Below are 25,476 nucleotides of genomic sequence, written 5' to 3' on the forward strand. Positions count from 1 at the left end.
GAAATTCTGATCCTTTTCATTCATGCTGTTACATATTGAAAACAGCCAGAATGAAAAAAATCTGTCTGCTGCTACAGACACCAAGGCAATCCTGTAAAGAAAGAGGAATGTTTGAACTTTAACCTCATCTTCATTGGACTTGCTGGAAGTTGTTATAGATACATATTAGTTAGAATATGTGGGTGACACTTTACATTGGAGTTAAGCCTGTACATCTCGGGACTTTTGCTGGGGGCAGGAATATACACATGGCTCTGGTTCTGCTGCTCCGAGCAGAAGATCTGAAAAGAGATCTCTTTTTCCTGAGAGCACCAGGCACCAGGAGCTCTCCCTCTTGTGGAGTCAAATGTGACTCCATTGGCAATTTAGATTCTGCTTCCATGACCACCCTGTCTCTAAGACAGACAGGACATATGTCCTAAGACAGCAAGAGAAAGATGGATGCAATTTGCAGGATTCCTCATATGATGGCACAATACAGGCAAGAGGAAGGTCTAATCAGAAATAAGGTAATATCACTATGAAGACTGTATTCTGACCCGAACACACACTGTGCATTGCAATAGTTCTGAAATTCTTTTGCACATCAGGCATCTGGTTCAGCAGCCTGTCCTTAACTTATGACCATTACTGTCAAATTTGCCTTTCTTCAGTTTCCAAATAACTCTTTGCACTTTTACAGAGAGATTTATTACAGTTTTAAACCAGTACATGCTCTTTTCCTTTTTCTTTTATCCCCCCTCTGGTCTCTGCATGTAGGTGGAATGTTTTCAAACATCATCAAGCAGGTTTTCTTCCAGTGTAAACTTTTTTGCCCCCCTGCCCTCCCTCCAGCAGGTGTGTCTAGCAAGAGCTTGAGACAAGAGATGCGGGACTTCAGGTGGCTCTTCAAAATGCAGTTTATTGTATCCAAGATGTTACAACATTCCAGGGTCCTGGGTGACAGAGCCTGTGTCTACAGCTGTCAGCTCCAGCTATAGACAAGCCTGAAGACCCTTTCGTTTTGGCTACAATGTATTATATACTTTTATTTGCTGAGCATCTTAAAACATAAGAACCAATCTATACCTTTACTATTACCTGTAGCCTATCGTAACTACTATCATTACCATTATTATGGTCAATACTATCCAATCACAACATAGTATGTAACAGTTTAAGCTTAAAGTTGTTTTTCAGTTTTTCTTGCAGTGGAAAATTCTCAGACCTTTTTTATACTAGCCACATTGACATGTCTTGTTTGCCTGTGGTATCTTTCTGCTTGGTAAAAACATCCTTTTGTTTGTCGTCAGCTTATCCTTTGCTCTAAGTCATAAAATCTCTTTCCAACTTGTAATAACCTTTGCTTTCTTAGTTGCCCAGTAAGATCAAGTCAGCAAACCTCAATTTACACATCTGTTATTCTTCTATAGCAAAACTTGCTTCCATCCCTATTTCTTTCTCAGATTCTACATTCAGAGACCGTTCTGCCAAGCACACATACCTATAAAACTTTCTTGTCAAATGTTCATCCTTTTCAACATCTCCCCCATTCTGATAAACAACAAAGATGCTAGAAACTGTCTTCTTATTCATCATTCTCTGCACACATAGAAGTGCAGAGGGCACCACTACTATAATTACAATTATCACCACTAAAAAAATCAAGCCTACTTTACAAAGTTCCTTCAGCCAAGGTGCAAAGCTCCAACCATCAAACAAACAGTCTAGCCAAGACTGTTTCATCTGCTGAAATTTGGTTAGCTAAATCTCTTAAGTTTTGCAGCTGTTTATGAATAGAAGTAGAATGATCAGACAAGTTCATACAACACAATCCTTCAAAATCTTCACAGCCATGCCCATGTGCTAGTAAAAGAAAGTCAATAGCAGCTCTGTTTCGTAAAGTGGCATGTCTGACTTCGTCTGTCAGCAAATCACTAATCATAGCAGAGTTTATTTCTTTACTGAGCCAACACCCTAATTTGTTTAACTGTTTCAGTGCAATTGAGGACAGCTCAAAAAGCTTATTTGAAGCAAAAAATGCTTGTAACAATTGATTTTCCAGAGTTCCAAGGGTGAAACTCACTATCACAGTTGCTGTCATAATGATCCCACAAGGAAGATCTTATTTTTCTATTTTACTTTTTGATTGCTTTTTTGACACTGGGAGCAATTATTGTAAGTTGACCCAGGGCACAAGAGGCACCATCTGATTTTGAGGGAATACCTTGCCAAGCCCTGTCTCCACAGATAAGACAATTCCTTTAGGAAATTGAATAGGAAGTTTGTTAAAATGATTTGTGTGCGGTTCATTGTATGTAAGAAGCTTAGTTTGATGACACCAAGTCATTACTATAAACTGGGTGATAAGGAGTAACATTTAGATGAGGGCTGTTTTTTCCTACAAAATGAAACAAGCAACAAGTGTCCACAGTTAATGAGCCTAAAAATTCCAATTCTTGAATGTCAGATTTATCAACTTTATAATTATCAATATAAGTTTGGTGTCTCAGGCTGGGAGTTGGGGAAATGTCATGATTGTCATATGGCAAATATTTATCAAAAGTGACATTATCAAAAGTTTCTGGGAAAGGCACTCCAACCAAACAAGTTGAAAGAGTTTTATCAGGGGATTGTGTTGGATAAGCAGATGGTGTCGGAGCCTGTGGACTTGGCTAAAGAAACCCAAACACTTGTCTTTGGTTGAATTACAGGTAAAGCTTCACTATAAAAATAAAAACAAAAGGGTAAAAGCTGCATTCACCCACACAAATAATAATAAAACTCCATTATTTTCTTGAACTGTTTCTGGCAGACAATTTTCTTTGGGTGATTCTGCATAGTTCATGTTTGGGTGCTGTTTTCTCAGCTTCCACTCGCAGGGTCACTGGCTGGTGTGGAAGCATCCATGGGCTTTGATGGGTGGTGCAGTTTCACATTTTTTGCTGGCAGCCACTTGAGTCCTATATCTGTAGAAATTCATGCAAACCCCTTGCCCCATGTTATAAGATCATATGGTCCTTCTATTTGTCCTGATTCTAGATTTTTTATTAAAACTGGGGGTTCTCTTTCAGTTTTGCTTTTTTGATCATGAAATATCTGTAAATGGGGGGATCAGGCTCTTCTGCAGAGCTATTCAAAAACTTATAAACCTACAAAGCTTTATTCAATCTCGTTTGAGGTGTATCCTGGGTTCCCCCCCCTTTCTGTTGATCTAAAATGTGTTTTAGAGTTTGATGTGTTCTTTCTACCATTCCCTGGCTTGTGGGAGAGGAGGGAATACCAAATGTATGGCAAACACCCCAGTCATTTAAAAATGTGGCAAATTCTTGTGAAGCATATGAAAGACCATTATCAGTTTTGATTTCTTGAGGGACACCTAATGAGGAAAATGCTTGTGAAAAATGCTGGCAAACATGTTTAGCTGTTTCTCCTAAATGTGCAGATGCAAAAGATGCTTTTGAAAATGTATCAATAAAGACATGGATATTTTTAAATTTCCCAAAAGAAGGGTACTTTGTGACATCTGTTTGCCATTTTTGAAAACTTTCCAGCCCTCTTGGGTTGGTGGCATATGTAGAAGGGATAGGCTGGACAAGCTAGCAGTCAGGGCAAGCCCTTATTATGGCTTGTGCTTGCTCTAGGGAAATGTGAAAATCTCATCTGAGCGCCTCTGCATTTTGGTGAAAAAAGGCATGACTCAATTGAGCTTGTTCAACAATGTTAGGCAAGGTAGCTGCAGGAAGCACCAAAGTGGAATCTTCAGTGTCTCCTGCAGCTCCCTCACCACGTGCTGCTGATGCCAATGCATCAGCTCGTGCATTCCCTTCTGCCATAAACCCTGGGAGACCAGAGTGAGCTCTAATGTGGGCAACAAAATACAGATTAGTTCTGTGTGACAAAATTTGATAAAGACAGGTGAGCCAAAGACAATTTGTTGTTCCTAACATCTTTTAAAACAGATCCTTCAATTCTCCTAACAATGTTAGCAATGTATGCTGAATCAGTGACTAAGTTAAAAGGCTCTGAAAAGAGCTGAAATGCTCTCAGCACAGCTGCCAATTCAACAGTCTGAGGAGAACCTTTGACTGTTTGAACATCTTGTTCCCAGGATTTGGTATTTTTATTTTGCTATGTAACTACGGCCTTGTGTTTGTCCTGGCCCATAACTGAAGAGATTCTAAAGGTTCTTCACTGATAAGGGGTTTCTCTTTGTAGCATAATTTAGCTTTGATCAATTTGTATGCTGGATAATGAATGGAGCAAACACCTGGAAAATCTAACAAGGCATACAACAAATCTGACTTTTGCATGGCCCAATCAAAATAGGATTTAATTATAGGTAAGTAGATGATTGTAAATTTGCAACCTGCTGTAGAAAGAAGCCTTGCTCTGCCTTTGATGATGATTTGAGAAATCATCTCTAAAGATGTAAAGATTGTCTTTGGTGACCTGTAAGAAAGAAAAACCCATTCAGTTATTAGCAAAGGCAATTTTGAGAGGAGTCCCATTGAAAGATGAGGCCATACAGTCTCAGAGTTTCTCCTAAAACTGCAAGGAAAAAGTGTTTATCTGGAACATAGAGATGTGCTGGTCTATTTTGCAGAGCATCAGTAATTTTCTCGAAAGCCTTGCAAGCTGCAGGCGTAAGGAATCGGGGGGATGATTTAGTGGGTCCCTCCGTGCTTCCTGCTGGCGGCGGCAACATGATTAAAAGATCTCCTCCAGTTACAGCGGAAGCCCTGGGATTATTTGGAAACAAATCTGGTTGGTTTTTTGTGTTTGTTGGTGATGGATTTAAGGATTTGGTGTTGGATTTAAGCGATCCCCCTCATCCTCTGAGGTAGAGGAGCTTTTAGTTTGGTCTACCTCTCTTACTGCAGCTGCAGTTGGTGTTTTCCTCTCCCTCTTCCTCCTTCCCCCTCTCTTGGCTGGAGAGGCAGCGCGGGGGGTTCAGGTGGAATGGTGGGGGGAAAGGGCACTGCAGCGAGAGTTTCCCAGAAAACATTTCTACAAGCCCGCAGCAAGTGGGGAGTAAATCTGCTGCTGTTTTGTCGTGGTGAGAAATAGCATTGTATCATTTGACCCCCACAGAGTCCCAAAGGTCTCCGGTAAACACAGCTGTAGAATCAGCATTGGGGAACTTGGTCTCATTCCATGGTAGAAGCTTTTTAAGCTCTTGTTTTGGCAATTTACTTGGACTGGATTTAATTAGAGATTTTAAATGCTGATACACATGTCTCTGATTGGCAGACACATTCTGCCCCATTGATTCCCCAGTGCTCACCTGCTGTCCTCCTTGCTTACGTTGAGCTCCAATCCAGGTACTGTCCTGCAGCAACGTCTGTCCGGCCTCCGGTCACCTTCCTTTCAGGTGCCTGTTCCTCCTTGTGGGCTCTTCCTTCTGAGTTCACCAGGAGGTCTCTTACTGCTAAAAGTCCGAGTTTGCCTACTAAAATGTGGGCGCCATTAGTAAAAGCCTGAGATGAGAGATGCAGGACTCCAGGCGGCTCTTCAAAATGCTGTTTATTGTACACAAGATTTTAAAGCAGTCTTGGGTTGTGGGCGACAGAGCCATGCCTACAGCTGTCAGTTTCAGCTACAGACAAGACTGAAGACCCTTTAGTTTTGGTTATATTGCATTATATATTTTCTTTGCTGAGCATCTTAATACATAACCAATTAATACCTTTACTATTACCTATAGCCTATCATAACTACTATCATTACCATATTATGGTCAATACTATCCAATCACATGAGTTAATATGTTACAGTTTAAGCTTAAAGTTGTTTTTCAGTTTTCTTGCAGCAAAAAATTCTTAGACGTTTTTCCAACTTGCCACATTGGCATGCTTGTTTGCCTGTTTCTGCTTCTCCTAAGACCTATTTCTGCTTGGTAAAAATATCTTTTTGTTTGTGGTCAACATATCCTTTGCTCTAGTCATAAAACACCCTAGCAACACGACTTAACCTTTGCTTTCTTAGTTGTCCAGTCATGACTGGCTCAGCAGTTGTCAATTTAGACATGTATTGTTCTATATCAAAACTTGCTTCCATGTCTATTTCATTCTCAGATCCTACATTCAAAGAGCTTTCTGCCAAGCACACATATCTGTGAAACTTTCTTGTCAAACTTTCATCCTTTCCAACAAAGTGCTTTATAGTTTCAACATGTTACATGATAACTCAATATTAACAAACGGAATTTTAAAAAGAAATCCTGGAAAACAGAGTGTTTTATAAAACCATCACAACTTAACTGACATCAAACTGATGCACAGTACAGTGGTTGGTACTCTAGTATGACTGAGCATGTGGGGAGAACTTCAGATGATAAAAATTGTTCCAGACAGGAGATGTCAAGGCACAATTCTCAATGTTGAGGCAACTCTATTTACTCTTGGCTGCTGTGGGTTCCACATCTATGTCCAGGTCTGACAGAGCACAGTAGAAGAGCATCTGAACATACTTCGTTGTTGTAGCTGTAGTGGCAAAAATGTGTGACAGAAATTTAAATATATCTTAGACATACATCTGGATTTTGAGGGTTTGAAAACATTACACAGATAGTAGAAAAATCTTGAAACACAGTAATCAATAAAATTAGGTATAAGTTATAAATAGCTAAAAGCAAAAGAAGCAAATTATTAAACTGAAATTCTTGTTTAATCATGTTTTCATCAACATTTTCATTGCTGATAGCTGAATTCCAAGTATAATAATCTAAAATATTAAAAATTTGTTTTTCCAGACTGTCTGAATTTGAGGACTAGCAACTACCCTTCAAGTGAATAATTAATTATTTCATTGTTTTTGAAAATCTGTGGACTCCTCTGATTTGGATTTTTCCATTCTTGGATGGAAAGTGAAGCAAAGATGTTCTGGTATTTCTGCCTTCCAGGGTATTAAAAAGATTAGGTTTAGTATTCACAATTCTACGTGGCTTTTATTGAGCCAACACAGTTATGACACCTACATATTGGCCTGTTTTGTACAGGTAAGCATGGTTTTGTTTTCAGAACCATGTGATAAAGCAGATGATCTGAGACATGCCACATACCAAAGCATAGCCAAACTTCATATAAATAAGGATTTTAGGAAAAATTGTTCTTTCCTTCTTCTGACGAAGGTTTTGACATGGTGACTGGGACATGATGTTGCTTACCAGAGAGCCAAAGTAGACATTTAGGTCGTTTTTCAACTGGCAGATAGACTCCCAAATAATATGCAGGAATGCCTGAGAGGGCAATCCCAACCCCAATAAGGGAATTGATTGTGTCACTGTAGAGAGGCACTATAATCAGGAATAGGGAACATAAGCAATATACTATAGGGAAGAAGAGGCTAAGCTGTGAAGACAAAAAAAAAAAAAAAACAGCATTTGTTAAAAGATGCAACAAACACTCTATTGTAAAAATTCAGGCTTTGCAGATTAAAGTTAGACATGTCAATAATAAAAGTATGTACTGAATCTTTTTGACTGCTTACAGTCAGCATAATTTATTAACTTCTGTGTACACTGCTGAGAGTCTCTTATTTGATATACGTCTGAGCATCTATTTTATTTTTTTCAGGCCTGCATAGCTCAGTTCCTTTACAATTAGTAAAAGATCAACCTTTGAAAGAAATACTTTAAGTAATGGGTAGCTTTCTCTCCAACTTCAGTTCAGAATTGTTACCTGTATTTTTGGTTGGAAACGACTTCTCTAGACCTTGAATTACATTCTTGATGTTGTAGAACTAAAGGACTGATTTACAACCCTTTTTGTGGGCACTTAACAAATATATCACAAATAAGGAAAGCTGGGCCATGAAGCTGATATGACTGGAGCACCTTCCCTATGACAGCAGGCTGAGAAAGCTGGGGCTGTTCAGCCAAGAGAAGAAAAGGTTGCATGGACACCTCACAGCAACCTTCCAGTGTCTTAGGGGGCCTACAGGGGAGCTGGAGAGGGATTCTTCACCAGGAAATGTAGTGATAGGATAAGGAATAATGGGTACAAACTGAAAGAGGAGAAATTTAGGTTAGGTATTTGGAAGAAATTCTCCACTGTGAAAGTGGCGAGACACTGGAACAGGTTGCCCAGGGAGGTTGTGGATACCCCAACTCTGGCAGTAGTTCAAGGCTAGGTTGGATAAATCCTTGAGCAACCTGGTCTGGTGGAAATTGTCCCTGCCTGTGGCAGGGATGGTTAGGACTAGGTGATCTTGGAGGTCCCTTCCAAACCTTGACCTTTTATGATTTTATGAAGGTTTCAAAAACCTCTTTATGAATTTATTTTTCACTTTTTATTTTTCCTGTCTTTAGTAGTGAGCCTTCTCAGGGGTCCAGGAGTTGACATTTGAATTCCAGCTGAAATTGGTGAGAGTTTACTGTTATAAATACTTTTTTTTTTCCTTTTAAAGGTTAAAAATATAAGTTGATGAAAACCAACTGCTGCATTTCAGAAAAGGAAATTGTGTATGTGGAGTTGTGGTGTTGACTAAGCTGACAAATGCTGACAGGAATTAAACAGTCTTTGTGTAAAATCTGATTGTAATCCTTAGTAGAGTCAGAGGCAAAATTGCCAATAAGGCAAGATTTAATCTTCCACATATTTTGTGGGAAAGTTTGGAAACTGAGTGTGAACATGCTTCAGGAAAATTTGGTCTGCTGTGGAAAATTGGGCAGGTTTCTAGCAGGAGGTGCTTAGAATATTTTATGCCTTTGTTTGAACTTTTTTAAAATTAATCAGGATGTTACACTTTAGTGGAAAGAAAATGTGTTTGTAAAAATGATGCAGGAGTTTAGGAAGAGAGATTGACAAAGAAGAAATATTTGGGGTGTGTTAATTTGTAATTCTCTTGATTTTTACTGCATCACTGCAGAGCCAAAATGCAGGTCACGGAGCCAACACACAGGGGCCAGTGCATGGTTTTGTGTGCCTGCTGTGTGTTTCCATCTTTGCTTCCTGGACAATCACTGGATTAAAACTAGAAACAGGTTTTAGGCACACTTTGTTTCTGTGCACTCACCCTTGCCTAACTGATAGTCAAATGCTCTTCTAAGTCAATCATCAAACTTGCATTTTACTGTTTATGACCACTACCCAGTGGGAGGGAACATTGAAAATATATTTGATAATTTAAGCTAACTTCTGTGTGGGCAGAATTCTGGACATTTATGGGCTTTGGAAGGATTTTACTGTGCTTGTTAAATCATGTAGTTTGATCAGAGTGTTAACCTCTCTGGAGTCTCCATCACCAGCTCTACTGAGTCTGCTGTTCTCCCAGGATGGGCTAAAAACCTCAGACATTTATTTATTCCTTTTTTTTTTTTTTTAAACAAACATTATCATAAGTCTGAATGAAAGAGGAATAAATGGTGTATATAATTTCAATCTCACAGCAGAACTACCCGAACAGATGTTCTTGTGGACTCTTAATGGGTTTTGCTCCTTCATCTTGTATTTTGAAAGAATTTCTATGGCTAATAAATAATCTATAATTGGTACTGTTATGGTTGTGATATTAAAGGTCATATAAACACATGCATTAGCTGGCTTTTAGAGCTTTCTTCCTGACTTTTTTACTTACTTTAACAGGCCGAGGTCTATGTGGCTGAGTGTATCTCAGATAGATTAGTCCTGCAATAGATAGACCCACAAAGAGCCAATAGTTGAAGCAGTAGTAATTAATAAGGAGGAAAACATCTTCCACAAGGAGATAAAGTAAAGTCATTAAGCCCTAGAAACAATAAAAAACAAAGACATTTTAATGTGAAAACAAGGACAGAGTAAAATTACAAACTGGTTTCCAACCTGTTTGTATGAGCTTAGGATTTAAGTCCACTCATAAACTGAAACCATTAGAGAAAATTCTGTGCACTGCAGGTGTGCTATACTGCCTGCAGAAAGACCTAAACCACCAGAAATTCAATGTCTGTTTTAACAGATGAGCAGAAAAACTTCCACTTTCCACATGAAAAATGTGAATGGTGGTATACCCAGAGAGTATAAATCAACTTGCTAGTGCAAACAGAGTCCTTGTGAGAAGAGTCTTTATAATGAGATTATAATTTTTTAGTAAATTATTTGATGTCAAGCAGGGTGAGTATGATAGTCTATTCATAAATGATATGTAACACATGGCAATGGCAGACATCAAATAAAATGCATGCTTAAATACATGGATTATTTATGAAAATAATTTCCAGTAATTCTGTGACACAAGATCTCACCTGTATAGTGGCAACAGAGAAAAAGTCAACAGGGCTATAGGCATCCAATGGTAGAAATTTAATTTTAAGAGCTTTGTCATTCCTGTTATAACTACAGTGGTAGAACATCAGCCTACAGCAGGGTCGAAGAGATGCTCCTGACATATTCTCCTCCAGTGACACTTTAAAAGCTCACATAAGAGACATAAACAGCTCTTGTCTATACCATTACATCTTTAGCCATTCTCTGTTTTCTCAGCAATGCTATTGTACTTCTCACTAATATTGTTTGGAGAGCCCATGAACGAATCAAGCCATTCTCTTTCCACTGCAATAAACCCCTCTACGACACAAAATAACACCCCTCCCACCCCCTCAATGAGTTTAAATTGTGGGCATATGCAGAAGATGTCTCCAGGGCAGGAGAAGTCTGTGAGGAGTCCAGTCGGAGCAGAGATGTTTTACCTCAGGTGCAAACCCCAAATGCCAGGCAGGCACGAGGCTGGGCGTCACTTACGTTGAACAGGAGAGCAGGCACCGGTGTGAAGCACTTCACGTGAATCAAGCTCAGACTGACAGGGAGGTGTCCTTCCCTGGCTCCAACATAGAACAGCCTAAAAAAAGACTAAGGAAACTCAACCATAGGAAGAGCTTTTTGCTTCCTGACAAAGCAAAGAAACAATTCTTTTATTACTCTGTTGTAAGTGCTGTTCTCTTCTTAAGTGGCTTTAGTTTATCAAATGGTGCTAATCATGAGAAGACATCTGACTGTAACAACACCTCCATCATAAATGTATGACTTGACATGGCAAAAATTACCAAACTAGTAAAGAAGGCAGATTATAGATTCCTCTTCAATTATTTAAAATAAATCTTCTATTCCATACCGAGATGCTGCAATAATTGATGAGTTTAAGCCACTATAGCAAGACATGGCCACTGCTATAGGAATTATCCACTTGGCATGACTAAGGGTTTCACCTGCAAATGTCTGTAACAGAAAGAAAAATAATGGTGAGGCCCACTGTGTTAGGAATATGGATAATTCTGAGAAACTCTCATGAAAACACATTATCCCAAATGTAGTGTCATAGCCCATGCTTTTTGATGGCACCCAAAAATGACTTAGGAAATTAGAATTTGGAAAAGCTGATCAGCATAAAAATAAAATTGGCAGATACAATAAAAAACATTTTTTAAAAAAACGAAGCCTAGATTAATTCAGTGATGGAAACGAGGATGATGTATTGGCTTTAAAGTATTCTGACAAATCCCAACCGTAGTAATCCATGAATTATTATTTTATTTCTGTATAAAATATTGATAAGGTTTTAAAAAATAATTTCAGTGCACACTTCTGCACTGAAAATATTGCTGTGGTTGTGCAGCATTAAACATTACATACTGTGCACTAGAATGACAACGAAAAAAAAATGGTTCTCCAACAACCCAGACTTTCTATAGCTCCTTGATCCTAGCAAAAGCATCTTTCCTATGATGTAGTGTTAGAGCAGGATTTACAGAGTATAAAAGACAATTTTTCAAGAGTATATTTATTGGATATATTCTTGATATGCACCTTCTAATATAATGGTAGTGTTACATGAAAAAATGTTTTAAGCGGCTTTCAACATGATAGTACTTCAGCTGTTTGCCAAGCATGCTACCTGAAATTTTTCTGTAGTGTCTTTTAAGTTATGTTCCACAACTTACCACAGCCACCGCATCACTTGTGAGGAGAGCTGACATGTCCAACACTACATAGTATGCTATATTAGTCAATAAGTAGATAATAGCTACAATAGGCATTGAAATTGCAATAGAAAGAGGTAAGTTCCTGCAAAAGGAAAATGGAAAAATTATTCCATGTTATTTAAAAAGAAATAATTAAATAGAAGATTGTTCCCAGAATGGATACCTCCATAACATCTTGTAATCCATCATTCTGAATCATGGGGTTACAAAACAACGTGCAGCCATGTGTGAAACAATGCCATAAAGCCATAAAAAGCTTAGTTTGTTGCTTGTGTGTCTGCCACAAGTTTAAAAAAAAAAAAGCCTTAAAACATTCATACATGTAAATTTAATACACTGTCTGTTATATGCAGCAATGTAAGAGAGCTCTGAAACAATAAGATTTAAGCACAGACTTAGATATTTTCTTGATTGTGGCATTTTTCTCTGACTCGTAACCTAATGTCCCAAGACAAGATGGACTATATCAGCTTGAGTGGCCGACTCAAGCCAACTCCCACAGGGCTGGCATCCCTACAGAAGGCAGGAGATTATATTTGCCCATAAACCATAATGCTGAAGATCACATCATAAAAGCCACAAATCTGACACAGTCTTACTCTACTGGTGGCAAAAAATGTCTTGGGAAAATAATTCTGCCTAACTGAAGAGATGCAGGGAATTTTAGAGGGCCAGATGCACCTTTGCTTTTCCTTGCTTCCAGCAGGAATTTGTTCTTCTTCTTTAAAAATTGTAGTCTGAAGTGGAAGATGTAAAATACACATATACAGGTAAATGATTCCTTAGTGTGGTATCACTGATAAATGAGCACAATAATCAGAAAGAGTTCTCCTATTTACTCCTTCATTTGAAGAGAAGAGAAAATAATTTGACTAATCAGAAACAAATACAGAGTGGCTTGTCCTGCCATCACCTGTCAGCGGTTCAAAGGGAAAGCCTGTGTTTACCTCTCAGGATTCTGCATTTCCTCGGTGACATAGTTGAGCGTGTCCCATCCTGAGTAGGAGAAGAGGGCAGAGTAGAGAGCCAGGGCAATCATCCCTGGGTTTGTTGCTGAGCCCTCAAACGGAGCTCTCAGGTTTTCAGTTTCCCCTGTACAAATGGCAGGTGCCAATTGACTGTTACATTTCAAGGATTGCAACTTAGACGGGCACTACACCTCAAGTGCCAGCTAACCAAAAGGAAATAACACCCCACTGCATCCGGGTTTCATTACTGTTTCTAAAACTGCACAACTTACATTTTTAATTAACAAACAAGAGAGTTTCAACCAGATGTTCAGACAGCTACACTTGCACAGGGAGAAAAGAGAACATTTTCACATGTTTGTTATTTGGATGTGACTTTTGTAATTCTACCAGAATTCACAGACATTACTGCTGACCCTTCGGAAGGAGGGAGCCATACCGAGGGTATGCAGTACCCTGTCAGCCAGGATGAGGCTCTTGGCAAACCCAGTTTCAGTTCCTGAATCTGTCTCATATTCCTTCCTAACAGCTGCGCTTTTATTTTCCCCAGATGAATTAGTGGCCACTAGAGGGGGACCTCCTTTACTTTTCAGTGGGATGCTCTGACCCACAAGGGGCTTCCCCAAAACTAAGGGATGAAATTAAAAATTTTTCCTTTCAAAATTCTGCTTTCGTTAAGCTCCATTGGTTGAGATGAGAACCTGCAGAGTGCTGCAAAATAGGCCAAATGTTAGTGAAACTGCACAAGCCTTCACTGCCGTGCTGGAAAGGGGAAGAAAGGCCTTACTGAGATTGCAGAAGGAAAGTCTACCATCTAATGAAAATGGAAGCGGGTTAAGTATTAAGAGAAGACAGAAACATGCTGACACTTCAATTAGAAAAGAAAGTAATGTCTTTTTGTAGTCTTTTTTTGTAAAATGAAAGCACTGATTCAACTAAGGAGTTTTTAGATACTACAAATGCAATTCAGTCACCGAAGAGCAGGAGACTGAACCAAAGAAGAGAAGATATGAGATGTACACATACTTTGGAGAGGAAAACGGTTGGAAGGTAAAAGAAAGAAAAATCCAAAATGTTCAAGAAGAGTTTTTTGAGTTGTTTTTTGGTAAAGACAGTTCATATTCAGAATCAGTTATATTTACAGACCTTTAACACAAGAAGTGTATCCAAGCACATCAGAAAGAATAAGGCAGGGCTAAAACATCATAACTGTTCTTTTCATTAAAAAAGCTGCTGAATTTAAAAGGGTCATTGACCTGATCACAGCTTCCTCCGGAAATTAGCATCATTCCTCCTCCCAGACTTTCCCGTATTTAAGTGCTCAGTTCTGCTTAAACAAAGCAGAGATGAGACCTTTACTACCAGTAAAAGCCCTCAGCACTTCGTGTGCCTCACCATAATGTTCCCTTTATGCTTCAACCCTCCCTGAGCCCACAGAGCAATGCAGAGGAAACAAAACGGGCAGTATGTGGGACCAGAGGGAGCAGCCCCTGCCCCCAGCACACAGCAGTGAGCAGGAGGGGAGGCAGCTTTGAAGGGGGCAATTTGAAAGCAGGGGCAGTGCTGCTACAGAGGTGACATCACAGAATCACACTTTTGCAAAGCTGCAGCAGTTTCATGAGGGGAACTACTCCTTCATGCAACTGTGACCCTTTAGCAATGCTTCTTCTCGGAATGTTCATCTCTCTGCCCTTAGGGCTGGGTTTGGTTGTCCAGGTCCCTTTAGACTTCAACCAGCTGGTGACAACTGACATGCAGAGGTAATGGCTAAACCAGAAAGCCATTCCTAAAGTCTAATGCAGCTTTATGGTGTAACACCTGATGCAACAGCAGCAAAGGAAAGGAGGAGGCCAGCAAACAGAAATGGAGAAGAAAGCATGCTTGTTAGGTTTTATAAGCTAATTTAGCAGGAGAAAAAGATAATTCCTAAACTGGAGGGGGAAAACCACCTTTATTTCAGTGGAATAAAGTTAAAGGCTATGCAATTTAAGAATTTCAGAGAAAATGAAAATGTAAAAAACTTAGTAATCTAAGCAGCAGAGCTAGAACTAGAGGAGAATTCACTGTACCAGAGGCCCAAATTAATAAAATCAAATCTATTGCTATATGCAAGGCTCTGAGGTAGCACCAGCATAAACTGCTCTCCAGCTTTGCAGTGTGTTCACTTCACTCCAGTTACTGCTGATAGGAGGTGGCTCATCTGCCCTGTGATGCCTTACAGTAACACATGCCACAGTGATTCACACAACTGCACTGTTGCAGTCTTCTCCTCTGTTTCTAGGAACAAAGATGCCCTCCCACAAATCCCACCTATGGTTTACCCTCTCTGGTTCTCTTCTGGCAGGGTGCTGTGCCTGGGGGGTGGTGCCAGTGGGGTGAGGTGGGGGGAGAAGGGTGGTGGGGGGAACTGTGAGGAGCAATGCAAATTCTGTTCTCCTGTCCTGTGACAGAACAGGTAGTAATGCATGAGTCAGACTCCGAGGCTGACTGAACTAGTCAGCAGTAAAGTGATGTTAATTCAGCTGCTATTTGCTATTCAGACCAAGCAGCACAGGACTTGGCCTGAATAATTAACCCTCTATTTCTTAACAAGCCATAAAATACATCTGATCTTCCTATGGCCGACTTTTTTTTGCAGAATAAACAACACGTGATATATAAGTGTTAAAGATCTCCCTACATGGATTTTGAAATCATCATATATGATTCATTTCATAGAATTTAGGTAAATGAAAATGATTCTTACCTTTGCCAATTTTGTAAAGGCCAACAGATATCACCAAGATAAGAGCCATGACTTTGGCATATGTGAAAATATCTTGTACACGGGTACCCCACTTTACATTAACACAGTTAATAAATGTTAAGGAACCTGCAGAGAAAAAGATTATGCATGAAAGGAGCCCTGGATATTTAACATCACTTAAGTCATATTTCAAACCCATCTATCCAGATACTACTACTCTTTCAAGGAGTAAAACTGAATTAAATTTCACCACTTCAGGACCACCCAGATTTACTAAAATGAAATACCTGGTTTAAAATTTACACAATAGTTTTCTGTTTTCATGACAGTGAGTAAGACAAAACACATCAATCTTTGAACTTTAGGACTAGCTCCTTCTCCTTTTAAATAAAATTTAAATTTTATTAAACTCAACAAGAGCTATTTACATACAAATGATAGTATTTCTTTATATCCTGTATATCAAAAATTTCTTCCTGCCAAGTTAAGCTCCAGTTTTGGTACAGAATAAGGACAACTTCTGCACAAACATAGTTTGCATGCTGTGAGAAGATACTGAATTGAGCCAGGCCAACATGCTATTACTCTGTGTTCATGGTTTTGAAGTTTCCTCCTTTTCCCAAATTCTCTGCAGTCAGGCTTTTCCCTCAGCTGGCAGCAGGTCCAGCCAGGGGCTGAGCCATGTGCCCATCTGCTCTCACTCCAGCACACACAGGGCAACACAGCAAACTTCTCCCTCTTGTCACCCCCCGATTCAAAACAGAGACAGATGAGGAAAGGTGATGGTGTGCATTGGCACCAGGTGTGAAGCCCAGCTGCTGGAGAAGAGAGCAGAACAAACATGGCATGGTCACATCGAGTGCTCTCAAGCATGGATCAAAGTGGGCTTTTTCTTACCTAGAAATCTTTTTGGTCTTTGCTTCTGTTTCCTTGACTTGCCTATAATCTACACTTCAGTTTTGAAAGGAAGAAAAAGGGTTTTGTAATTCTCAAAATGAAAATAATTTAGAAATCATTCTATATAGTAAGGGCATTAGCATACAACCACACATGCTCAAAGAACTTCTAGCCTTCATTTTCATAAATTAATCTGTGCATGTGACAGTGTCCTGTTAGCCAGTTAGGCCAGTGAACCCATAGACATTTGTGTACCTTTAATCAGCAGTCACAATTTCTCTCTGCCAAATTGTTGTAATTCTCCTCTCCCCTCTAGTAATACCAGCTCAAAACACAATACATCTGAATAAAAGATTATTAATTCTTAAGAACGTGTTTTTGATAGGTAATAATTATTTTCACAGAATGCAAAGAAATAGAAATTTAGAAAAACCTTCTCTGACCACGCATAATTACAGTTCTTAACTTCTGGCAATCACTACTTACATATACACGCAGCTGCAATCAGCCTGACTGCGTCATACGGCGGCTCACAGTGGGGAAAAATTGGCTGAACAATGTAGTTAGCAAATGTGATTGCTATCACTGCCTGAGTTGTTGGTTCGATAATTAGCAAGGAAGACCAGAGTCTGATGAAGGCCACAAAGGCCCCAAATGCCTCCAGAATATAGGCATAACTGCCTCCAGATTTTATGATGGATGTTCCCAGTTCCACGTAACACAAAGCTCCAAACAGGGAAAAAATCCCACCAAGTGCCCAGATGATCAGTGAGAGTCCATAGGAAGCACTGTACATTAAAACACCTCGGGGTGATACAAATATACCAGAGCCAATCATGTTCCCTACAATTAAAGAAACTCCATTTAGTAATGTGATCTCTTTTTTCATCTGCATTTTTTCACTTGTCTCTGCCATATTGTCCATTTCAGCTTTGGCATTCTCAGTTCTGGACTTTTTATTGCAGCATTTTTGCCAAGGGGTTGGCATCTTCAAATCACGTTATCTGAAAACAAGAGGGGAGAACATTTTTGTAATGCATGTGGCATCAGAGACATGGATAATAAAATTAACATACAAGGCATAAAAGATTCAAAGAACAACTATTTTGCCTGATTTTATCTTGCAGTTCAGGAACAGCACACTAGTGAAGTTTTTTAGCTTTCATGGTTACATACCTTTTCAATGCATAAATATGAGGCCACTGTCTTTGGTTATAGATTCTGAAGCTTTTGTTAACTCTCAGTTCACTATTATTATTTGTCTTGAATTGTAATTCTATGTTATGTTATTGAAAATATTTTAAGGAAGGAGGAGACACTGTATCCCTGAAACACGTTCTAATTCAGCTGCAGTATCTTCTACAAGAATACCTCTTCCTAAAATTTGTTCTTATCTCACAAAGAATTTCAATTTCATTATTATTTGTTTTATAAAATGACATTCACTTGAAAACTGTTCTGCTGGAGAACACCAGAGAAAAGACAGAAAAAGAGCCTCAAAATCTCTAATCTCACAAAATAAATGTTCATATGAGGGTAAAAAAATCTTTTACTGCAGCAGTGAATAATGCAGCTTGGTTAGCTATTAACCTCACTTAACTCAGGAGAAGCCACTAACATTCAGAGGGATTGAGTCTGGGACACTCTGTCCCTGGAACACTTCTGTGTAAGAGAGTCCAACAAAACATGTCTGTAAAAGCATTTCCCTGTGCTGCTCGCAGGACAAGATCCAGGTGTGCTGGGAGCTGGGAAGCAGGGCCTGAGTGCACAGGATCAGGCTGCCTGGTGCACACCTGCACAGCGCTGGGGCTGAGGAACCCCGGGCTGCAGGGGCCGCCTCAGCTCTTGGGTCCTGCTGATGCATAACGGGGCTTAGACCAATGGCTAATTTTAGCTATCTGTCTCAAAAGACATTTGTTTCTCCTTCCCTTCTCTCCTCCAGACACACTCTAAAGCACTTCTGAAGATCATTTCCTTAAAATCCTATGATCTAGATCCAAGTTCCCTGAGTAGAACAAAGCTCATCCATGCAATACTGGCAAAACAAAACCCATTTGATTACAAATGTTTGCACATTACATTTACACATTACATGTGATTCATAAATTTATGTTGTTAAACATGGGTCAATGGCCAGTTTAAAACAATCTGCCCTCCCCAAACTTCCTGAAAGGTTTTCTTTCCTTGTAAAGTATGGCTGGTTTAGCAACCCTGAATATATTATAATTCTATGTCTTCCTTCCCAGCTTTTTTGATGCAACTCACTTTCCTAATTGATCAAATAGTGAACAAGGCCTGATGAGCACTAAAAATTGAAAGATGCCGAACTCTCTTTAAAGATTAAATGCTTTTCTCATCCCAATGGCACTTTCCCTAAACACAGGAACACTGTGGGAACACTAGTATAAACTTAAACATTAACTCTTGTCAAAAGCATCCAAGCATGACTGCAGTCTCCCTTTTGGCTTTTTGACCTCCTCCTCCTCACACACACAAGTGACTCCTGTTACTTGTCACATCATCCCTCTATGATTAAAAAACATCATCCTGTTTTGCAGGGAGAAATTTCATGCATCCAGTACACCATTCATATATCTTTCTTCAAATTCCTGATGAACTTGACCTGTTTCCTTCTGTGTGACAGAAAGGAGGAAAATGTCACCCTCCCCACCCCAAAATACAGGCCAATAGGCCAATACTTCCAGAACCTCCTGTCTCCATTTCTGTTCTTGATGGCTACACAAAATATCAGCAGAAACCCCTCCCATGATGGCAGCTGTTTGGAGTGTTCATCATGATAGTAACATACTAAAATCTGGACATATCTGTATTAATAGTCCTTTTCTAGCATAGTTGGTTTAAAATGATTGTATGCTTCGTATGCTTGATGTATGATTTTTAATTTTTTTTTTCAGATTTTTAAATGCGAGCTCTGGCTGGTAGCTGAAATGCACAACTGTTTCAGTCAGCACAGCTCAAAGGGTGTGGGAATTCAAAATTAACCTTTGTTACCCAGGTGATGTTAATGTGGAGCTATGCAAGCAGTGACCAAACCCAGGGGCTATCACTTTTCCTGAAATGAAGTCTCCCTGGTAAGGAGGATACAGTTATTTTCCTGTAAAAAAGAATACATCAAGTAATTGGTAGGTATGGGTAACTTGTGTACATGGTATCAAACCTGAACTCAGATGTCTAGTACAGAGGGCCTGCTAGCTAAAGGAAATTTGATCATTTAAACTGGCAATGCTACTGAAGCCTAGTAGTACTTCTACAATCTGCAGCTTTCATGAGAGCACTAAGGTAAAGTTTAAATTATATTCTTAAGTAACACAATGTTTTGCATATTTTCCTCTTATCTCTTGTGCTACCAAAAGTTTATTTCCAATTTCTAAAAATTTGTAACCGGAGCTGTGTAGGGAAGTATTTCTTCCATAAATAAGTGACTGCTGATTAAACCATTATGAAAGAAAAACAATTAGAAGAAACAGTTCAAAATTCAGTACTTTGAGAACATGTCACATTAGCAGAACTTTTACCCAGACCCTCAAATAAGTCCACAAATAGGTGTGGCCCGAGAATCAAAGGGAAAGAGATTCAGTTTCCATAACCAAGACATGCAACTTCACTGTAATTAATTTATATAATCTGAAAGCAGAAATTTTTGGACAAAGTTTTTTCAACAGCTTCTGCCTTTCCTTCTCCATCAAGACAACAGTAATATTTCTAGCAGCTTTGACAGTGCACTGATTTCATTCAGTGCCATCACATTGTTGGAGCAGTTACTGATTTCTTTATTCAGGACTATGTCCTTAAATAAACAAGATTCACTGAGTCGTGACTGATGCATGTTCTCAGCAAAGTTTTCATGCTATTAAGAAAATTAGTGGGATATAGGACATAGTCTCCTGTACAGATCTCCCTGTATAATAGCTTAAGAATAATTTTTTTGTCAAGTGTTTAAAGAATGCTTTTACATTCCAGGCAATGATGAAAACTATTCAAAGATTTGCCCAGTGTCTGTTGTCTAATTCTTTACCTCATTTATAGCTTCTGCTATTTTTTTCCTACTGAATCTGGTCAATAGTCTTGTCCTACTGTTGTCACTATCACTTCATCCTCATACCACCATGTTCCCTTTCTGGGACCATCACTGTTGCTTGTGCCTTGAACTGGTGTGCCAAGAAGCTTCAGCTGAGAAGCTTGCACGTTCAAGAATGCTTCAATAGCTCTTCTCCATCATTTGGACATTTAGGTCACATTTTGAAGTTGCACATAATCCAAGTGAGAGACAGCAAAATCTATTAACTGAGAGAGCCTATTGGGGACAACCATCAGAGCTGCAATAAGGTGATTTCTTACAGAGGTGGCCATTTTCAGTCATAAAATCTGTACTATAATAGATGAAAAATATTTATGGTGAATCATCTAGCATTCAAAGTGGCTTTCTGAGATCAGAAAGTTTTAATTTATGTAGTAATTAAAAAGCTGAGGTTCTTCGCATTCAGTTTTAACATGATTGGGTGTTGTGATGATAAAACTTTATGGCAGCGAAATTACCAGTACAGGCATTTTAGTAACTCTTGAGTACGAAGTCTGAAGAGCAAAGCATAAAAGCTTTCTGATGCTAAAGAAGGTCCTTGGTGTCTTGGTTCCACAGAATGGGACAAGCAGAAGGAGCTATTGGTTTCTGGAATCAATGTGCCTCAGAGGCCACAGCAGGCTGAATGACACAGCTGCCAGCACTTGCCTCTGCCTCGTGTCAGCAAGTGAGCTCTGCTACACAGCTTCAGAACCTATTTTCATTCAGGTCTTCCTTTTTCTTAGGCACTCTCTCAATAAATGGAGGCAAATTTTCCTCTCAGGGAAGCACAATGCCTTGAGAGTCCAGACAGCCATAATGGCGCTAAATCCTTTGGAGCTTCATGTTTATCTCACAGCTGGATATGCAAAGAGCAAGAGAAAGGACCTTGGAGACCAATGCCTGAGAAGTTAGGTTAATTACATACAGGTAATTCTTAAAAGGTCGTTTCTTACTTAAGCCACTGCCAAAAGTCATACATGAAAATGAAGGAAAGGACAAGTAGATAGTAGTTGAAAACTAAAGCTGAAATCAAACACAGTTCTTCCATAAATTACTGTAGGGCTGGTATGGTAGGGCAGGATTTTCTCAGACATTCCCATTCTTCAGGGGTCTACATTTCATGAGTGATTGCTTCCTTCTTAAGGAGGCAATTCAACTTTGCCAAATGATTAAAGAAGGCTTGGCCAGGGAAGTGCTTATGTACCTCCATAGGAACTTACAGACTTGTGCAGTCTTACAAACTGCTTCCAGAGGGACTGAGATGTATCTATTTGTTAGAGTACTTAGCAATTCTCATCTTTTAATTCAAGAAATATTAGTAAATCAGATCTCAGAGATTAATTATTGCTGCCTTCAGCAGCTTCCCTTGGAAGCTGAGGAAAGTAATTTAAAAAGTCAACTCCTATGAAAGATGTTGGAATATGCTGGCCATCAGATTTACACCTCATTTCATGGTCTTTTGTTTTAGTGAATTTTGTCTACCTCCACAAAATTTCTCAATAATGAAAGCGCCACCAATGAACCAGGCAAAGTCAATCCAGCTAAGAAAACAGATAAACTCCCAATATTTTGTAGTTTTGTTCAGAAAATTAGTGAGATTAAGAATAAAATTTAAAATTAAAATCTAGCACATTTTAATTATGTGTGTATTAGAATCAGAGTGCATTTAGAAAACCGTTCTAAAAGTCATGAGCAATCTCTTATTTTCTCTAAGTACATTCTGGGCAATTTTCTCCTGCCTGTAGAAGATTGGCCAAAAGTTAAAAAACCCCAAACATATACATTTATATTAATAGCTATTGGAACATGAAATCAGATGAGCAAGCAGTTTTCAACATGACCAAAAATGTGTAGCTCAAACTTCAAAACACTACTACTGAGCATGAGCATCAACAGGTCTCAAAGGGAGTATTCATAACAGCTTGTACTGTTGGACATTTCCCAATGAGGAAAGCAAACAAAACAAGATTATGCAGTATGAGGAAACAGCATAAAATAAAATACTCTCAGAAATTATAATACTAAAAACTCAAACAACAGCAACAAAAAATCCACTTTGATCTCATCTGAAGCAAACATTTCTCACTCAATAGGAAACAAGCATATTTCTTTTTGGATTTCAAATTCTATGTTTATAAAAACATTTAATGAATTATTGCTTCACATGCATTACTAGGGTCATGGACTGCCTTTCCCACAGAAGGGACTTGCTCCACCCCCAGCACTACATTCCCACCCCAAAACAAATCACAGAGGAGATTTGAGAGAAAAGCTACTGTAGCCCAAATCTAAGGAAAGTATTAAAAAGAGAAGCTAGCAGCTTACCAGAGGGTAGGTGACATGCTTGCTTCCTTTAGCAGAAGGGCTGCTGGAATAGAACAGTGCCTCTCTAGGGCTGCTGCTCTAAATAAACACCTCTGTTTAACCAGGATAGCTAAGTTAATACCCATATGAATAACCTCTTCTCTCACTCACTGCATTACCTGCTGTTTTTATTACAGTAGCATGAATATTAAAATCAATGAGAGCTTTCAAGAAAGATCTCAGACTCCTGGAATGTGGTTTCCCCAAACAGCCTCAGCTGAGGTCATTAGCAAGCAGAAGCAGGCAACTGCTGCTCTCTATTCCTAAGAAAGTTGTGATAGAAATAAAACTAAAGGAAAGTTGGGGGAGAAAAATCCTTCATCCATATGTCACTGAAACCATGAATAACTAGCGCAGACTAATTCCTTCTTGCCGATTTAGAAAGCCTCAATGGAATTTTTACTAACACTACACAAAGATGTTTATTTTGGTGGCATAACTTGCTAAATCAGAAAGTCTTACAGAGGGATAGACTAGCAAAGAGTTGTAAACTGAAATTAATAGGTATTATTCAATTTCAAACTACTAAATGTGTTTCTGGGGTTTTTTTTTCCAAATTTTCTTCTAAGTTTAATCTATGCTTTGTTAGATATTAATCAACTCAATTATTTTTCTTATTTTCAGAATTATAGATCTGTGTCTTTTATAGTAATTTATGACATGATGCATGAGACACAAAACAGGCTGATCTCGCGTTAAGATCTTACTTTAATTAAATAAGCTTTAAAAAAAACCCCTAGGATAAGAATAAGCAAAGAAAGAAAAATTATTTACCCAGTGTATTCAGTTAGTCTTCTGAAGTAATAGGTTTTCCTGTGATGTCCTGTAGCAAAGCCAGTATGGCATACAGCACACAAGTAAACATCCAGAAAATAAAACTCTGCTTTTTTGGCAGAGTGAGAAGTTAATAAATGCAAGATTTAACCGGGATTTTTGTTTTCCGTGAAGAATGATGTACTCACGTGCCAAAGGGCATCTGGAAGGAGCTGATCCAGCAGGTCAAGAGTCTCGTCACTAGAGCTAAAGCACCAGATAACAGCACTTCATCAGACTGGACCACTAATCACACAGGAAAGTAAAGTATTTGAATCCATGGACAGATATTCCTCCAACACACCTGAGCAGCCCAACTAGAAAACAAGCAGGAGCATAGAATCATGTTGTACATTCCATCCTGTAACCCACGGTGACCAAAAGGAATAATAAACACAATACAAATATTTCTTTTTAAAGCCAGCGCTCCTCCTGCTTCTTCATTTTAAAGTAACATCTTGTATAAACATGCTTTATATGGTAGACTGAGACAGCTATACAGTTAATGTTTACACAGAAATGGCTGTGTTTCTTTTAAACCCCATTCAAAGCAGGTGTAGGACAAATTCTTTGAATAAACAGTTTTCAAGTTGTTTTATCTATGAAGGATGAGAGCTCTCTAAGTCTGCCTGCCTTAAAAGATTGCACAATTCCAGCTGCCTGCAAGTTTGTGGTTACGTACATCATAATGTAGCAATTCTGGCAATGGGATTGTTTTGCAGGGATGTTGCTCCTTGTTGGACAAACAGAGGCTGAGCCCCACGTTCCTTAATCAGGGCCTCTGTCATCTTAAATTCTTTTTCTTCTGCCTGGGCAATTGTTCACAAACTAAAACCTAAAGCCCAGAATGTATATTTTCAAGAATGTGTAATTATTTTCACTCTGAAATTTGAACTTGAGTTTGTCCTTTTTCTGATGTGGGGCACTGAACTGTTTTTCTGATTGTGTGTTATATTGAGGGACTTTGCTATCAGACCACCTTTATACTGTCCATTTATCCTGCTCCTGAGCCAGCCTCAGCCCTTTGTTTCAAGTCTGTAGAAGCTGCATGTTCAAACATGAAACAGAGTCTTTTCTTCATTAATGTCTCCCATATTTCTATTGGTCTGACCCTCGTGGTTACATACTACTGGACACTTGCCATAGATTTACAGGAACAGCACATAAATCAACATTGAGCAATCATAAAGCATGCACTGTGCACAAAAAGGATTTTTCCTGAACATTTATTCTGTAAACACAAAATCTAGTTCCTTTGCCAAGGAAGATTAAATGTAAATCTTGCATTTTAATATAAAGAAGTGAATGTGAATGCCTTTGTAACAAGTTTTTCTTACTCATTTTTACAGTATTTCAGGACTTGATAAGAATGTTTGCAGTGAAGCTTCTCCTGTACCAACTTACTGTTCACAGTAATTCTTCTGTGTGTCTCAGTTACATATAAACACACATTTTCTGATTGAACAGCAAAGTAAGGCATGCTTGCCTGACTAAACCTGTGGCATTTTAATGGAAGCATTCTGCCCATGCTTCCATTACTGTTCAGGAAAGCTTTTCATACTTGCACTGGAAACAAGGCTACTTCAATTATATCTAGAGCCCTCTTCATTCATACCATTGCTCAGCGGCAGCAAACAGCTCAGTGGTGCCCTGCCAAGTGCTCTGCTTCCTC

General features: G+C 38.9%; 1 protein-coding gene across 3 annotated transcripts; it reads right to left on the bottom strand.

Moving 5' to 3' along the window:
• Positions 1-887: 887 nt before the first annotated feature.
• LOC102062812 (Y+L amino acid transporter 2) lies at positions 888-24,438 on the bottom strand. 3 transcript variants are annotated; one of them, XM_074555401.1, is made up of 11 exons: positions 24,109-24,438; positions 23,954-24,011; positions 17,033-17,550; positions 15,650-15,775; positions 12,883-13,027; positions 11,894-12,017; positions 11,068-11,171; positions 10,698-10,794; positions 9,559-9,708; positions 7,148-7,331; positions 888-6,464 (listed from the first exon to the last, which is right to left on the bottom strand). In XM_074555401.1, exons 3-11 carry the CDS (start codon positions 17,532-17,534, stop codon positions 6,373-6,375), a joined length of 1,524 nt encoding a protein of 507 aa, XP_074411502.1. In that variant the 5' UTR covers positions 17,535-17,550; positions 23,954-24,011; positions 24,109-24,438; the 3' UTR covers positions 888-6,372. The 3 variants fall into 3 exon arrangements, with proteins under 3 accessions (XP_074411502.1, XP_005479581.1, XP_074411511.1); XM_005479524.4 differs by having other exon boundaries at positions 23,954-24,438; XM_074555410.1 differs by lacking the exons at positions 23,954-24,011; positions 24,109-24,438 and adding an exon at positions 23,766-23,938.
• Between the last annotated feature and the right edge of the window lie 1,038 nt (positions 24,439-25,476).

This window comes from Zonotrichia albicollis, chromosome 1 (genome assembly GCF_047830755.1).
Source record: "Zonotrichia albicollis isolate bZonAlb1 chromosome 1, bZonAlb1.hap1, whole genome shotgun sequence".
Lineage (NCBI taxonomy): Eukaryota > Metazoa > Chordata > Aves > Passeriformes > Passerellidae > Zonotrichia > Zonotrichia albicollis.